The following is a 17840-nucleotide window of genomic DNA, read 5'->3' as shown; positions in this document are numbered from 1 at the left end:
GTTTTTAAATGTTTTTAAAAGTTGACGTCATAGTTAATCAACTCCAGCTCCAATACGATGAAACCAAATATTGTCCATTGTTTCCATAGACTGTTTGTAGAATAATAAACACCCGCTGGGGAAAGTGCAAGAAGAGCAGAAGAGCATTGTCCGTAGTTTGATGATGATTAATAGTCTGTCCCGTGTGCTATTACTCTTACTAATTAGAAGAAGAAATTACTGAGGCACAGAAAGAGTCACACAAACTGATACTCTTATATTCCAGTAGGAAGAGTACAATGAACACAACATTAACATTTTAAATATAAAATACATTTCTCCTTTTAGGCTCAGCTATTTCGGTTTAGATTCATTTCTGATTAATAATATTTAAAATAAGATATAAAATGTTTTATATCATGACACATTTTCACAGCACACATATTACTGTGTGATTTTATTCCCTTATCAGCCTGTGTGACTGCAAACAGCTACAAGTGAGAAAAGATTGTCTTGGGCACATATGTTTTTAAAACAAATATCGAAACACTGCACAACGTGTCTTAGTATTCCCCATTTCCTTAAAAATGTCGTTGGTATAAAAAGGATGTATATGCAATACTCAGAGGCATCTCAGTGAGTTGAAAGCAAGTGATCAAGATGTTGAACCTCGATTGCTTTAAGACTCAATTACAACCCCTTCAGAAACCAGGAGAAACAGCAAATTTAAAGGAATTAGGAAACGACTATCTATCTATGTAGTGCATTAACACAGTAAGTGGATAATTTCTGAAATTTCTCAGCCATTATCAAATTAGATGTGGCAGATGAGGCAGATGGAGTAGACTGTCGAGGGAGTCTAAACCCAACAATGGAAGTCTTTTCTATCTTAAATAGAGAGTCTTGCAAGTTATGAAGATGCAGCTGTGCCTTCATAATGTCCTCATGGGATTATGTTATATGTACCTCAGGACATAATTTGCCTGTGTGACTGTGTGTATGTGCGTTAAGAACGACTCAAAGATATGCATGTACATGAACATAAAAAACAAAAATCCTTTCAAAGAATAAAGAAATACAGTCTATGTGCTTGTGGGAAATACAATAGATAGGCATCATCTCTTCCTTGAGTGCTCTGAGACACACATGCTAAAAACACACGTGGATACAAACCCCCCCCAAAAAAACAATGTTAGTTTTCTAAAACGTTTTCAGGTTGGATGTAAACTGTGAAGCACTTAAGGAGTACATTTAATATAGCAACTGATTTAAATTTAATATCCTTATGCCTTATTATTTCCTAATTGAAATGTGGGCTAAATGAAAGGCAGCATCCCCGCTCAGGGGACATTCCTGATATGTGCAGCAATTTACCCTGCAGAGTGCGCTTGTCAGGTCATTTAACGTCTAATGATTTTTAAGAAAAAATGTAATTTTGATTTTAATTTAGTAGAGTTTTTTATGCATCAGTTTAAGCCAGTTACTGTAATATCAGTGGGACTGGATATATTAAAGGTATAATAGATTTTTTTTTAACGTTGTGCAGAAGTTTAGAGATAATCTCATTTCCGCAAGTGTTCTTCGTGGTATTTTATACTGGAAATGATTTTATGGAGAGTTGGTGTCAAAAGCTTCCATTTGGATTTAACCAATGCTATGAAAGCTAAATCCAGCATAAGAAATAGCCATGCTATGTGTTTCAGTGAGAGAGAATGCTACAAAAGTGGTACATGTCATTCTAACTGACGTGGTTAAGTTAGCTTAAAAGAGCACTCAAGGAAGCAGGATTTCAACTTAGTGCATTAAAACAGTAACACCAGTGACAAAGAGACTATGCTGAAAGGGTGACAAGACATCAGAGGAAATTCAAAAGAGGAATTCACAAGAAAGTATAAGGCACTAAGGCACTCTGTGGGTGGTTGTCGGCTTCAGCGCATGAATGTGTGCTGACCTTAAATGACAGGAGGGGAGAACTGACAAGGACATGACAGGCATTCAAAGATTAAGTAATAAAGAAATAAGCCATTATGGAAACCTAAAGGGCCTGAAAAAAAACACAGATGAACAGGGAATTTTACATAAAGTAGGATGATAAGAAAAGGAAAAACTACAAAAGCGAAGAGATCCAGAGAACGAGGCCCTGGTGTGAGTTGGTTAAATGGTTAACTTCTTCCCTGAGGTGACAACATAGTCATGCCTCAAGCGATGACAATATTGACAATCTTCATGAAATATAACAAACAGAAATGTGCTTCTGGGTTCACTTCTATTTTTAATAGCCTCATCTTTATATTATATTATATTATGTCTAAAAGTAGCAGGAGGCAAATTATGATTTGCTTCCTACTGAGCAAGCACTGTAAGAAAGAACTGGCTCATTTCTACAATACTTAATAAAAAAGGAGGCTTCCATCTGTGCTACAACACAGGAAACCCTTCATTTGACTACCAGACACTGCCAGTGGAACAGTCACTTTGTACTACCATGTTTACTATATCTCATAGCATGGTGGAGACAAGTTCCTTGACATATGAAAGGCCCCTTCATATCAAGTAGCACTGTGATGAAAAAATCATGTTCTGGTTCAAGTTAGTCTTGTTTTATCGTTTTGTCAGAGAGCATTTACGAGGTCTGGAATCGGCCAAATAAAGACAGAGCAATGAGAATAAAGACAAGGGGAAAACCGGTTTCATTAAAATGGCAGTTACATTTTTAAAACTTGGAATATATGTCGACTGTCTGCTTTCAAAAGCACCTGCCGTCCACTGTAAATACATTCAACTGCATCAAACTCTAAAATCAACATGTCAGTGTTATTGTGATAACAGACTTTGCATTTTGCCTTGGAAAACCAGTCTAATAAATTGGTCTTCAATGTGGTATCAGAATAGCACAGATTTCTAAACAGCAAAACTAACTTGTTTCACTGCAGCAGTTTCAGAAATCAAATATTAAAGTTCAAATGCCAGTGTCATACTAATTTTCTACATAAGCACATTTTAAAAATGTCACCTACAAACTCATTTACACTTGGTAATGAGGCATTGTGGCTTACAAAGTTTTAAAGCACACAGGATGGATGTGTTTGTTAAAAATAATTTTTTAGCAATAAACAGCCTTGTATTCATCAATATAATTTTAATGATACAGCTATACACTGACACAGTGGCAAATACACCACTTTACACATAGTGATACTCGTAGAACATCTCTTTTTCTAAAGATATTATTGTTTATTAAAATACATTTGTGTGATACCATCATATTAACAACTAAGGGAAATGCTAGAACGTTGAGTGGTTGAGAAATAATATTATTATTATTATAAATCAAGGACTTCCATCCATCCATCCATCCATCCATCTTCATCCGCTTTATCCGGCCGGGTCGCGGGGACAGCAGCCTAAGCAAAGAGGCCCAGACCTCCCTCTCCCCAGCCACCTCCTCCAGCTTATCCGGGGGAACACCAAGGCGTTCCCAGGCCAGCAGAGATATAATCTCTCCAGCATGTCCTGGGTCTGCCCCGGGGCCTCCTCCCGGTGGGACATGCCTGGAACACCTCACCCAGGAGGCGCCCAGGGGGCATCCTTGTCAGATGCCCGAACCACCTCAGCTGGCTCCTTTCGATGTGGAGCAGCAGCTGCTCTACTCTGAGCCCCTCCCGGATGGCCGAACTTCTCACCCTATCTCTAAGGGAGAGGCCAGCCACCCTTCGGAGGAAGCTCATTTCTGCCGCTTGTATCCGCGATCTCGTTCTTTCGGTCACTACCCACAGCTCGTGGCCATAGGTGAGGGTAGGGACGTAGATCGACCGGTAAATTGAGAGCTTCGCTTTTACACTCAGCTCCCTCTTCACCACGACGGACCGGTGCAGCGTCCGCATTACTGCAGCTGCAGCCCCAATCCGTCTGTCGATCTCCGGCTCCCTTCTCCCATCACTCGCGAACAAGACCCCGAGATACTTGAACTCCTCCACTTGGGGCAGGAACTCATCCCCGACCCGGAGTGGGCACTCCACCCTTTTCCGGCTGAGAACCATGGCCTCAGATTTGGAGGTGCTGATCCTCATTCCCGCTGCTTCACACTCGGCTGCGAACCGTTCCAGTGCGAGCTGGAGGCCCTCACCCGATGAAGCCAACAGAACCACATCATCTGCAAAAATCAGAGATGAGATTCTGAGGCCACCAAAGCGAAAGCCCTCCGCCACTTGGCTGCGCCTAGAAATTCTGTCCATAAAAATTATGAACAGAACCGGAGACAAAGGGCAGCCCTGGCGGAGCCCATCACCCACCGGGAACGAGTCCGACTTATTGCCGGCAATGCGAACCAAGCTCTTGCAACGGTTGTATAGGGGTGTCTGGCCCATTGCCCGTAGCAATGGGCCAGACACCCCATATTCCCGCAACACCTCCCACAGGACACCCCGAGGGACACGGTCGAATGCCTTCTCCAAGTCCACAAAACACATGTAGACTGGTTGGGCAAACTCCCATGCACCCTCAAGTATCCTGGAGAGGATAAAGAGCTGGTCCAGTGTTCCGCGACCAGGACGAAAACCGCATTGTTCCTCCTGTATCCGAGGTTCGACTAACGGACGAACTCTCCTTTCCAGCACCCTGGCATAGACTTTCCCAGGGAGGCTGAGGAGTGTGATCCGCCTGTAGTTGGAACACACCCTCCGGTCCCCCTTCTTAAAGATGGGGACCACCACCCCGGTCTGCCAGTAAATCAGGACTTAGTTAAATTAATTCAAATGGTTAGCTCCATTGTCTCAGAGAAGGAAGGTCCTACGAACCAACCTCCACCATCTGACCAGAAGTTTGGATGTTCTGCCCGTAGGTGTGAATGTGAATGGTTGTCTGTCTCATTGTGTTAGCCCTAAATTCTGGTTCTCACCATGTAAGAGCTGCAAAAACCTCAAGCGCCCCAAGAACCTGAATTGGCTGGCTGGCTGGCTGGCTGCATACTATACGTGTTGTTTTTGATGGCTTTAGAAGTAAAATTAAAGGGGAAGCCATGGATAAATTGCCAATAAAAAGGATGTACCATAATTGTCAGGCTATAAGCCGCTACTTTTTGCACAAGCTTTGAACCCTGCGGCTTTTTGTCAGGTGCGGCTTTTCTATGGATTGTCCATGATTTTTGTGATATTGTATGAGGATTTGTTTTGTTTGTTCCGCTGTTGTACGGCACTACGTTGCCTGGCGGAAGGGCATGTGATCAGACATACAGTATCGGGGTTCAAGAGTGGTATGTTGGTCACATGTCCGTCCGCCAGGCAACGTAGTGCCGTACAAAGTAGCGCGAAAAACAAACTTCAAAGTAGCGCTACGCGTTCAGCGGGAGGCGTGGATGACGAGCGCCGATAACCTTGCGAAAAGCAAGTTATGCTCAACTCCACCAGTGGATTCTGACAGCGTGGAAAAGTGTGAAAATATCCACGAACACCAACGGATTTCGAAGGGCTGGACTGCTGCATGATGGAGAGGAGGACACCGCCACGGCCCTTCTTAGGGTGTTCAACTCTGACACTGACAACGAGGATTTGTTTGGTTTTGAAAGTGACAACAAAGGAAAGAAGCTGAGAGTGGATGAAGTAGCCATCCTGAGCCTGTTCGTATCCGACACTGGAGAAGAGGACTTTGGTGGTTTTAGTGCGCCGGAAGAAGAGAAAGATGGTGGTGAATGACTGACTTTTCTTCTTGTTAAAGCCGTGTCACTGCACCTGAGCCTAAAAGGTAGTCCGAATCTATTTTTCTGGTGTGCTGTAGGTTATTGTTATGTACTACATTTGTTACTCGTTTATGAAGCACAGTACATGTTTCGTACTTGTAATTACCGGTGCTTGTACATATACCTAAAAAGTTATGCAAATATGTACCCATAACTTGTTTTTCAAAATATTAATAAAAGGGGGGTGTCTCCAAACAGCCATCTCTTTCCTGACAGTTCCCTTTGTGCATATTCTCTTACATATGATGAGTCAACATTGAAACACCTGCGGCTTTTAGTCAGGTGCGGCTAATGTATGTACAAAACAGGATTTTCCCCTGATTTTAGCTTGTGCGGCTAATATTCAGGTGCGCTTTTCAGTCCGGAAAATACGGTAATTGTCTTAATTAGAAGCAAAACAAGTCAGGGATAGCACACAGAACTAAACATTGGAGGTGAGAGTTAACGCTACAGAAAAACTATAAGCCACATCTTCAACATCACTGTGGCTTTTCTGAATAATAATACATAAGAGTATTATCTGTCATTAGAGGAACACTGCTAAAAAGTTTAAAATATAAGCTTTTATAGCTGTATTGCAGAGGCTGATTTGGCAACATCTGAACGCTTTGGGTAATAAGAGAAGAAAGACTGGGCTCAGCAAATGGGGGTGGAAGCATAAAGTGCTCAATTTGTAGGTGAGAGGAGACTAGCTGAAAGTTCCATGCAGATGTCCAGTGATTTGGCAGCCACTAGGAACCTTCTGATGACATCCACTTCTGACTGAGGGCTACAGCTCATCAACCGGTAGCTGAAAAGAGCAGCGTACATTTGTGACATTCCATTTCCTTTTCAGCACAATGTGCTTATTTCACAAAAAATATGGATCCAGGCTTTGATTCAATACCAGTGCACCTGCAAAAATCTGAGCCCTGAACTGTTTCATTCTGGTAATGTTTGATGTAAAACGGATGCACTCCCTTAACTGCATCTATACTGCTTGGCTCGGCAAAACGATAGAGCAGTGGTGTCAGCCAAATCAGTATATACCCAGCAGGTGAATTAAAAATCCATTTTTATGGAGTAACACATTAGCCAACACTCACATTACCATCCTTCACATAAAGATCTACTTTATAAGAAACGGCCAAGAGAGGGAAAGGAAAGAAGATGCTCAGATGCAGTATATAACCTCAGATGAATTGAGTCTTTATAGAGTGCTGCATATTAGCCAACATTCACATTAGCACCTGCCTTCTATAAAGAAGAGACGCGGAATGGAAATTGTATGGGAGTAAAAGGCAAAGAAAATATACTAAGGGAAGATTTAAAGACCGTAGGTGAATAAAAAGTCTTTATTGGGTAACAAATTAGCCAACACTTACATTATCGCCGCACATAAAAAATATTAATTTATAAGTAAGGGACTACAGGAGGATACACTTACACTTTGAAGAGGTAATGTTTAAGTTAAAAGCTGATATTTATAGAGACAAGGATCACAGCCAATGTTCACATTTTATGCTTGGGAACTTTGAATTTCAAGCAAGAGTAGAGGCAAGAAGACAGAGGATCAGGGAAGGATAAAGGAGAGGGAAAAGGACAGAGATACAAAGATGAACGACAAGTAAGGGGAAGAGAAAATGTCAGGAGTGTGTTTGTGTGTGTTGACAGGCTCTCTGCAGCTAAGCAGTGTCACTGACTTAAGTAAGAAAGATCAACAGGGATGAAATGAAATGATAGAGGCTCATTTTGAAATCAGATCAAGAGCACAAAACTATGAAGGTCATACACACTTATAGAGAGCATTGCAGGAGTGAGGAAACATCTCTTTTTCTGAGTTTGGTTTATTGAAAAAGGTATATATTTATAGGCATAAAAACAAATTATTCAAATGGAAAAAGTTGAGGAACCATTTGAAAGCCCTGAAATGTATAAAGAATGATGATAAGGAAGATGGGGGAATAGGACCAAGAAAAAAAAGAGGAAAGAGAGGAGAAGTTGTAGAGGAGAGTGCACAGTGAAATCAATCATGATCAAGGCCATGTCCTCACTGAACCCAGCCGGTTCTCCTTCCCAGGGTATCAAACGCTGCAGTTTTGTCAAAGTCGCTAGCATGTCAGACAGTGCTCTTTGCTGTTGGTGCCATGATGCACAAGTTCAAGCAATACTAGTTGGACAAAGGAAATGCTTTTACTGGAAAGAGCCATAAGTGTGCATAAAAAGGAGCTTCGTCTTTGTATTTGGTCTACTTTTTTGTAACTCGCTCATTATTTTTACTTTCACTTGCTGTTCACTTTTAATTAGTTATGCTTTCACATGCTTTCTGTTTTCATTTTCACTTGCTGTTTTATTGGGTTTAGACCCTGAAACTATGAAGACTGGTGAAATGAAGCTAAAGGGTACCCATCGGGCTAAAATGTGATGCCAGTTGGTCCAAATTATATGTATGTATATATATTTGTGTGCGCGTGTGTGTGTTTGCCTTGTCATTTTTTTCTGAATTATTTAAGGTTTCTGGTCTGACAGTCTTTTGTTTTCCACTGACATCGCCTATATATGGCTTAACTTAACAGGCATAACCTGTCAGATTGTCAGTTAATAGTGAGTCACTTTACTGAGTCATGTTTGGGTAGTTTTTGCAGGAACTTCGACATAATTTTATGAGTCTATGACAGTTTTTCAAGTTGCCCTCCAGTTTTTTCTCCATTCTGCTCCTTTTCCTACTTGCTTATGTGAGAAATATTGGTAGTTAGTATTTTCATTGTTAGCAGTTTTCTTTATCTGCACTGGTATAACTGTTATGGAATAGTCCATCTGTGTAGCAACATCTGTGGAATAAATAGCTTCACCCTATTTCATTCTAATAATTCCCATTTGGTATTTTACTGAAAACTGAAACAGAATAACATTATCTACTGCATTTATGGAGTGATCAGTTGCTTCAGGGATCAAATCTCTTTGTTTTTAACTATCCCGGCTTTTAAAGGGGAAGAGGCAAGATACACAACAAGCAGGTCACCAATCAATCCCAGGACTTTAATGTTCATAGAATCACAACATACTCTCCAAACATCCTTAAACAACTCATCTCCTATAGCACCTCTTTTTTGTAATCCACATCTACTTCTTAATTAAAAGTTCAACTAAACCCTTTCCTATTGCCCTCTGATTTACCAGTTAAATACCTGGGTTGCGTGGACCAGCACTGTGTCTCCATTTAGAGATGCAGAGGAAGAGTGAGGGGCAGGCTGCAGGTAGAGAGGTTGCACAAATAATACAAAAGTGTAATCACCCATAAGCCATTTGAAACCATGAAGGAAGAATTTTAATGGTGATGGGAAAATCTAAAATATATCATTTTAATGACATGATCTTGAAGGTGTGTAATAAATGCCAGGAGAATGACTTTAACCTTGGTAGAACCTCAAAATCCCATCCTTTCGTGAACCTCGGGACCAAAAATTGTCCCGCCCCAAAAGTGCTCTAAAAATGTTATATATCAATATTTTTTTCTACTTTAAATTAGTCAATCTTTTAAAACTACTTCTGCTTAAAATATCCATGTCAAGTTTTAATTATATTTTCATTGTTTTAACCCTTTAAATCCCAGTTTTATTACATGAGCGCCCTGTTTTTTTAGCCCCAAAAAACAAAAAAACTAAATATTTTCCAAAAAAAACATTTGAAGTAATATTTGTTTGTTATTATAATTAGGCCTTTAGATGGACCAAAGATTGGCACCAACATTCATTTCGATCCACTTTTATTTTTTTTGCAGGAGCGCATTTCATAAAATGCACACACTATCGGTCCTAATCGACCACGCCCAAAAAAGTGCTATAAAAATTTTATATATTAATATTTTATTCCACTTTAAATTAGCCAATCTTTTAGACCTACTTCTCCTTGAAATATTCATGTCAAGTTTTAATTACATTTCGCGGATTTTAACCCTTTATATCCCAGTTTCGTCACATGAGCGCACTGCTTTTTTTGCCCCAAAAAACATAAAACTTGAATATTTTCCAAAAAAACCATTTGAGGTAATATTCAATTGTTATTATAATTAGGCCTTTAGATGGACTAAAGATTGGCACCAACAGTCATTTCGATCGCCTTTTTTTTTTTTTTCAGGACCAGAAAATGGTCTCCAGGCGGCAAATGCTGCTCCTCTAGGCCGAAAAAAGTGCATCTTCCCGGGGTAAGTCGCGACGATGACCGGGGCACGATCACCGGGGACTGCTTTTTCCAGCACACACGTCCGATACCACGTGACAACAAATACGTCATTTCCTGTTGACTAAAAAAAAAAAAGCACCCTCTCACGGTCCTAGGGACCGAAAATGGTCCCGCCCGATCAGCGGGCGAAGCCGCTGCTGCACGCCGGGAATCAGGCTTCATTTTCCGCAGGTCTGTCTAAGCAGCCCGCTGTTTTCCAGCAGGGGTCAAATGTGAAGCAAGGGCGCCACTCGGTGGACAAATAAAAAAATTACAACTCTAAGGCCTCCTCCAAAATGAAAATGAAACTTAAAAACATCGACGATCCCTTTGACCGTAATTAATTTGCAGTGAAAAATAGCGTTTATAATGGGTTTCAAGGGGCAGAAATCGGCCACGAGGTTCGATAGTGGATGTATGCCTTTTATTCAGCCATTTAAGCTCATTTAAAAAACTCAGACTGAAATTTTAAAATAAAATGGGAAAAAAATACATGTTTGAAAATTTGGCTATACTCCATTAAACACAGTGGAAATGACGTGGAATTAAAAAACGCAAAGGCCACGAAATGGTCCCAGGTTCTACCAAGAAAGTGATTATTAGGTCTGTTGGTGAATCCTAATTTGAATGGCTGTAGATGATAACAAGAAGAGAAAGGTGAACACAGGAGGTGTGGCGACAAACACACACATGCATTCCAGCAGCCAGCAGGTTCTTGAACATCTGTCCTGCCTGCCTGTTTCAATCCTGTCACGCACAACACACACAAATGAGCACACATGGAGCACCCCATGAATGGTTGTGACAGCTAAACATTGCGCCACTAGCCCAGAAACACATGTTCCTTTCTACTATGCTTTCCACACAAACACAAAAAGAGTGACCACCGGCTCTGTTCTATTTCACTTCACGTCACTGGCTTCTCTTTCCCTTACACTGCATCCTTCTTCTGTCTCTTTCTTCTCCTCCTCTCCATTTCTTCTGTGCTCCATTTTTTTTTTTATTATCCTTTTTTTCTTGTTTTCTTTCTTTAACTCTCACCCTCTCTTCTCATCCTTTAGCACATTTTCTAGTTTCTGTTGTCCCCCCCCCTGCTTTGTTGATTTGCCACTGTCTCACTGCAGCTATTTTTATTTCACACGCAACATTTTTCCACCTAATCCTATCTCACTGTCTCCAATTCCTCTTGTGCCTCATCTTATTCCTACGTGAGAAATAGTTATCCCTTTTCACCTCGCAGCTGTACACCTGCTGAAAACAAGTGGCTACTTCTAAATGTACTGCAAGTACACACAGACAAACTGTTCTGAGATTTGAGCCTCTGTTCAATCTGAAGTTTTGTTTGAGCAAAATAGCAAAATAAAAATTTGAAGAGTGTGTATGTGGCATGTCTGCGAAAGGGCAGAGAGCTTTAGATGTGCATACCAGGAAGTTTGAGACAGGACAGGTGTGTATGTGTGTGTATGTAGACGATAGGTGGGCTGAGGGTGTCTCTTTGTGTTCACAAGAATAAACACAGTAGAGACCAGGAAATTCAGGTAACCTGTGTGATGATGTACTCCAAGGTAGGGCTGGGCCATATTATACCGTTCACGGTAATACCGGTATAATGTTAGGCAACGATAGGAAAATGAAATATCGCGATAGAATGAGTAAAACGCGCATGCGCAGTGCCTTTGTTTTCATACGCACATGGCCGATTGTTGAGTGAAACAGATGAACCAGAATTGGTTTGTAAAAATGGTGCAACTTCCGTGATGTGGAACTGGTTTGGTGTTTGTCCGTCAGATACACGACAAAGCACATTTTTTTGCAGAACATGCAAGCGGCGGTCGTTATTGTCGTATTTGTGGGACTAAGATGCTCTTAAATCTGGGAGTAATCTGGGTCCTAAACTCCGTATGCTTCAGGTCAAACAACACTGCAGCATCACTGAGAGTTAAAAACTGTCTCAATTCTTTCATCTTTAATAAAACGATCAGCATTGCTGCTTAACCAGGTGAAACTATGAAGTTTAACTTCCAAGCATCCATGAAAACAAAAGTTATTACATTTAACGGAGTTAGAAGTTAGCAGGAAGCTAGCGGAAGTTAGCTCGCTAGTTTCGCTAGTTACCTAAGCATGATATTGCATGTTCTGACTGAGAGATTTCTGGAAAAATTCAAACGCACAGCTCTGCTATCACGTCCAACATAAATGAAGACAGGAAACTAAACAGCAGTGACGTTTGTAGGGTTACTGAAGTTGGGCTAGCTGGTATATAATGATGTGCTACCTGATCGCTAGCGACACAGCTATGTTAGCATAACATAAACAGTGCTGGAGGACGAACACTAACACTTTTCCACTTATAAAAGTTAACGTTAAAGTTCCTGATAGTTAGAGACAAATGCAATCGCATGGCAGGATGCTGTAAACGGACCAAACTTCAGTCAGGAGAACAACTGAGATAATCCATCCACAATACAAGGTTAGTCATTAATATACTGCAACAACATGGGAATAGAGCAGCTGCCAGAGAATTCAACATTAATGAATCAATGGTACAGAAGTGGAGGAAGCAAGAAGAATGAGTTTAATAAAGTTTGATTTATCTGACTGCTTTGTTTCGCTTAATGTGCCTTATAATCCCGTGCACCTTATGGTCCGAAAAATACGTACTGCACACTGCAGTTTAATGTTGCAAAGCACCTCTTTTTAACTTCAGTGGATATTATACATGGTTATGCTCAGGATATGTCAGCCCATTTCTACTGGAAATGCCTTTTGGTTAAACTTTAAGCAAGGAATTTGCATTTGCACTGTTACATTTTTATAAAGGTTTTAATGTACATAAAAACCAGCTTCTTGTTTAAGTGAAAATAAATGGAAGGTTGTCTTTTTGCGCTAGTAATGTTGTGGAGTTGTATTTTGTCTCGCATCAATTATATCGTTGGTTATATCGTTATCGCAAATTTTCAAATATATATATCGTGATAAATATTTTTGGCCATATTGCCCTGCTCTACTCCAAGGCAAAGAAAGAATACAGATCTATTAGAGGTGTAGAGCTGGATTTGTAAAGGATGCTAAAAGGGAAAGAGAAGCAAAATAATAATAATAATCATTTTCTACAGTTCTTATTGTCAACAAAAGTCAATAAAACAAATACTCACTTCAAAGTCCATATATTATATCCCTCTGTGCCACAGAACCTCATTATTGTCCAAATAATTACATCCGCAAGCAACTCTTACTGCTGAGTGATATGTTCCTAGAATGAAATAAGGAACTATAACATAAACTAATGCATTCATTTTTTTCTTTTCAAAGATATTTCAAAGAGCCAGATTATAGGTGGACTTAAACATTGTAAACATTCACTGCTTTGCCCCCTGGTCCCTCAGGGAGATTTATTTCTCCCATATTTAGAGCAGCTATGTGAACTAATTTTATAGCCATGTGACATAAGAATCTATAAACAGCTAGAAAAAAAGATAATACAGGAGAACAAAACAGGGTGTATCAAAAAGAATCATCCGAATTCAAAAGGCCATAGTTTTTTGTTTTTTTAAGTAATAGACATAGAAGCTTGTGGTAAATTTTAAAATATCTTCTGAAAATAAAATTTTACACAAAACTTGTGTCCTCCTCCATACGATAGTCAAACTTGTCCCATACTATTGGGAGCATGTCTGGAGCCGCTGCAGCAATGCTGTTGTTATGCCGCTACTTCAACCATGTGAAACTCACTTTAAAATTAGAAGATTCATTTTGGTGTATTTCATTGCAACTTATGCTGTTTCTAATTGTTCTTCCACTACAGGGAGTGCAGAATTATTAGGCAAATGAGTATTTTGTCCACATCATCTTCTTCATGCATGTTGTCTTACTCCAAGCTGTATAGGCTCGAAAGCCTACTACCAATTAAGCATATTAGGTGATGTGCTTCTCTGTAATGAGAAGGGGTGTGGTCTAATGACATCAACACCCTATATCAGGTGTGCATAATTATTAGGCAACTTCCTTTCCTTTGGCAAAATTGGTCAAAAGAAGGACTTGACGGGCTCAGAAAAGTCAAAAATAGTGAGATATCTTGCAGAGGGATGCAGCAGTCTCAAAATTGCAAAGCTTCTGAAGCGTGATCATCGAACAATCAAGCGTTTCATTCAAAATAGTCAACAGGGTCGCAAGAAGCGTGTGGAAAAACCAAGGCGCAAAATAACTGCCCATGAACTGAGAAAAGTCAAGCGTGCAGCTGCCAAGATGCCACTTGCCACCAGTTTGGCCATATTTCAGAGCTGCAACATCACTGGAGTGCCCAAAAGCACAAGGTGTGCAATACTCAGAGACATGGCCAAGGTAAGAAAGGCTGAAAGACGACCACCACTGAACAAGACACACAAGCTGAAACGTCAAGACCGGGCCAAGAAATATCTCAAGACTGGTTTTTCTAAGGTTTTATGGACTGATGAAATGAGAGTGAGTCTCGATGGGCCAGATGGATGGGCCCGTGGCTGGATTGGTAAAGGGCAGACAGCTCCAGTCCGACTCAGACGCCAGCAAGGTGGAGGTGGAGTACTGGTTTGGGCTGGTATCATCAAAGATGAGCTTGTGGGGCCTTTTCGGGTTGAGGATGGAGTCAAGCTCAACTCCCAGTCCTACTGCCAAGACACCTTCTTCAAGCAGTGGTCCATCATCAAATGTGAGATTTACAAGGAGGGAAAACAGTACACCTCTCTGAACAGTGTCTGGGAGGCTGTGGTTGCTGCTGCACGCAATGTTGATGGTGAACAGATCAAAACACTGACAGAATCCATGGATAGCAGGCTTTTGAGTGTCCTTGGCTATATTGGTCGCTATATTGGTGGCTATATTGGTCGCTGATTTGTTTTTGTTTTGTTTTTGAATGTCAGAAATGTATATTTGTGAATGTGGAGATGTTATATTGGTGTCACTGGTAAAAATAAATAATTGAAATGGGTATATATTTGTTTTTTGTTAAGTTGCCTAATAATTATGCACAGTAATAGTCACCTGCACACACAGATATCCCCCTAAAATAGCTAAAACTAAAAACAAACTAAAAACTACTTCCAAAAACATTCAGCTTTGATATTAATGAGTTTTTTGGGTTCATTTAGAACATGGTTGTTGTTCAATAATAACATTATTCCTCAAAAATACAACTTGCCTAATAATTCTGCACTCCCTATAGATGAGTAAATTTCACTCTGGCTGTGTAAAAACGTTCATAAACATTGTCTGTTGTGCATTTTCTAACTGGTATAGGTAGAGAATTTTATTTATTACAACATCCAAAAGCAAAAGAAAGAGTTAACATTTTTACTAGTAATTCTGCAAACTGGCATCTGCTGTATATATCAATTTGTAAAAGCACTCTTCAAACTGTAATTTAATATTAGCAAAGTCATCTCTCTGCATCATCACTGAGTATTGTAGCTGTGGATTCACAAACCTGAAAAAATCTGGATGATACGTTGAATAAGCATTTTCTCTGTAGATAGAAGGATAGAAGGTAAGGTCTATGCCTCGTTTAAAGAATTGGTTAGGCTCATATTCTACAAGCTAGTAAGCTATTTAGCTAGCAGGTTTGCACAATGAGTTCTTTATGAGAAAACATTTATGTGTAGGGCCCATAAGACCCCAGCGCCTCACCAGCTACTTGTGTTTCAATATGGGAGACAGAAAGTAAGAGTGAGAGATTGAAAGTGAGAGATAGATAAAGCAAGGAAGCAGGGAGAGAGACCAAAACAGAGACTGTAGTGTTAACACATAATTTTCACCTGCTGATTACCACAGAGTTAAGAAAAAAAGAAAAAACATGGGGTGGACTGAAGACCACAAATGCACAAACACAAACACATTGTGGTAGACACACAAGCATGTACACAATGCAGACATACTCACACACACAAACACAGAAAGATATGCACACAGTAGAGTTCACACGTTCTCACTCACACATAACACAGCAACCGCAAATACACAAAATTCCCATTCCAATTAAATTTAAGCATCTGCCAAGTTAATGCTCCAAAGTTTTGACAGAACTTGTAGCATAAACAACGAATGCCCCAAGGCACACACACTAGCTATGTATATTCCATCAAAAAAAAGTAGAAGCATTATTAAAGCATTTTCTCTTTCTCTCTCTCTCCCCTCTTTGAATGCAAGGTTAGATCCAGATCGAGCCCACTGTCTTTACAGAATAACACCTTCATCTTTTTGATCTCCTCTCACTCTTCATCATCATTTTGTCTTGTTCTCTCTAATTCTCATAAAATGAAGCCCTTGAGAAAAACAACTGAGACAGAATGGCAGAAGGAAGAAGGACATGGCAGAGAAGAAAGGGGGAGGCGTGAATAAAAGGGGAAAGTGTCAAAAACAGAAGAAGTAAACATTAAAGGACAGAAGGGAAGAAGAGTTCAAAAAAATGACACCATAAAGTAAAACCCAAGTGATGAAAAAGGAGAAAGGGTGAAAAAACTCTAAAATGGGAGAAAGGAAGACAAGAAGGAAATGAAGTCAGGACAAAAGAGTGGAAAACATTGCAGAGAAAAGGAAATGAAAAGGACAGAAAAAAGTTAGAAGTGGGAAAATGAATTTAAGAATGAAAGAGAGTGGGAAGCAAGAATAGCGTCAGAAAATCAGAAGACTAAAGTAGTACAGTGAAAGCAACAAAAAAGGTCAAAAGGCCAAGATAGAACAAAGACAATTAGTTGCATGGCAAAATGCAAACACAGAGAAGTCCATAGGGAATGCTGGAATGGAGAATGATGGCTTCCTACTTGTTAAGTAAGAACACACTTAACACATACACACTGACACACACCTACACACACATAAGAGGCCATCAGAGATCTGATGGGCTGTCATTTTATCAAATGAACTGCCACTTATTGCGTCCTTACACCCCCGCTGGGATACTCATTATTGGCCATGATTGCCCCCACCTAACCTCTCCTACCTTCTTCCCTGCAAACTATGCACTCCAACATTTCTTCATCTCTGGGGCTTCTTCTTAACATGTCAATTATCATCAGCTTTGATTTGCGTTCTCTTCCCAAGAAGACGTAAAAGGAAACACTTTTTTCCTCATTTTTTCCTTCTTTGTTATCTTTCTCATCAGCCTTTTTTACCTCTCTGGCTCCAAATCATGCTGTCATCATATTCAGACCATAGTAAATCATTCTTATTATATTAGTGCTACCCATGGATTAATGAGCTGAGTATATCAGTGGATCACAGTACAGTTGTCCAACAGAAATAAGACAAAACAGGATCAAGCAACTGCAAAGAGAGATTTCTAAATGAAATCTAAATTTTTAAAAATAATTGAGAAATAGGTAAAAAGGCAACATAAATGGGAAAATAATTAAACAAATAATTAAAGCAATAACAAAGAAAAAAGTGCTTACTTACCCGCACATTTGGTCCTGGTTACCAGTGGTGGACCTGGGGGTCCTGTTCCTCCCTCTCCAGGTCTGGAAAGCAGGACCTTGATCTCATATTCTACATCTGGGTCCAGATGCCACAGTTTATATGTAGGGGAGTCAACCACATGGGTCTCTACCCAGTTCCCTGAAGTGGTCCGGTACTCCACTTCCTTCAGGATTATTGGCCCATCACCAATGATGCTGTTGGCATTGGGTTTGATCCAAAGGTAAGTAGCACCAACAGAAAGAAGCTCAGGAGGTGCAATGGGAGTGGGTGGAGCTGTGAAATAAAGACAAAAATGTTTATTTGAGTGTAAAATCTTTCTCTTTTTTAAAATAAAATAATCAATAAATATTCTTCTGAATACATCAATAAAAGGTTTTGTAACCTGAAAAATTACACAGTCCCTGATAAGTCACACAGCAAACAGGAAAAAAATACATCACTTTCTTTTCACTTTAACTATATCTGCAGCTGCCCATATGGA

At 40.1% G+C, this 17840-nt stretch overlaps 1 protein-coding gene across 8 annotated transcripts in view; it reads right to left on the bottom strand.

The window, feature by feature from the left end:
- The window catches only part of ptprt (protein tyrosine phosphatase receptor type T), a 310219-nt gene that overhangs the window by 194688 nt on the left and 97691 nt on the right, over window positions 1-17840 (bottom strand). For all 8 annotated transcript variants that reach the window (XM_026167283.2, XM_080301696.1, XM_080301697.1 and 5 more), the window contains exon 8: window positions 17339-17632. In XM_026167283.2, the coding sequence (XP_026023068.1) occupies window positions 17339-17632 (294 nt within the window). The remainder of the gene's footprint in view (window positions 1-17338; window positions 17633-17840) is intronic.

Source organism: Astatotilapia calliptera, chromosome 5, assembly GCF_964374335.1.
Source record: "Astatotilapia calliptera chromosome 5, fAstCal68.1, whole genome shotgun sequence".
Lineage (NCBI taxonomy): Eukaryota > Metazoa > Chordata > Actinopteri > Cichliformes > Cichlidae > Astatotilapia > Astatotilapia calliptera.
The sequence above is the reverse complement of the archived record's forward strand: the minus strand, read 5'-3'. Positions and strand labels throughout refer to the sequence as shown.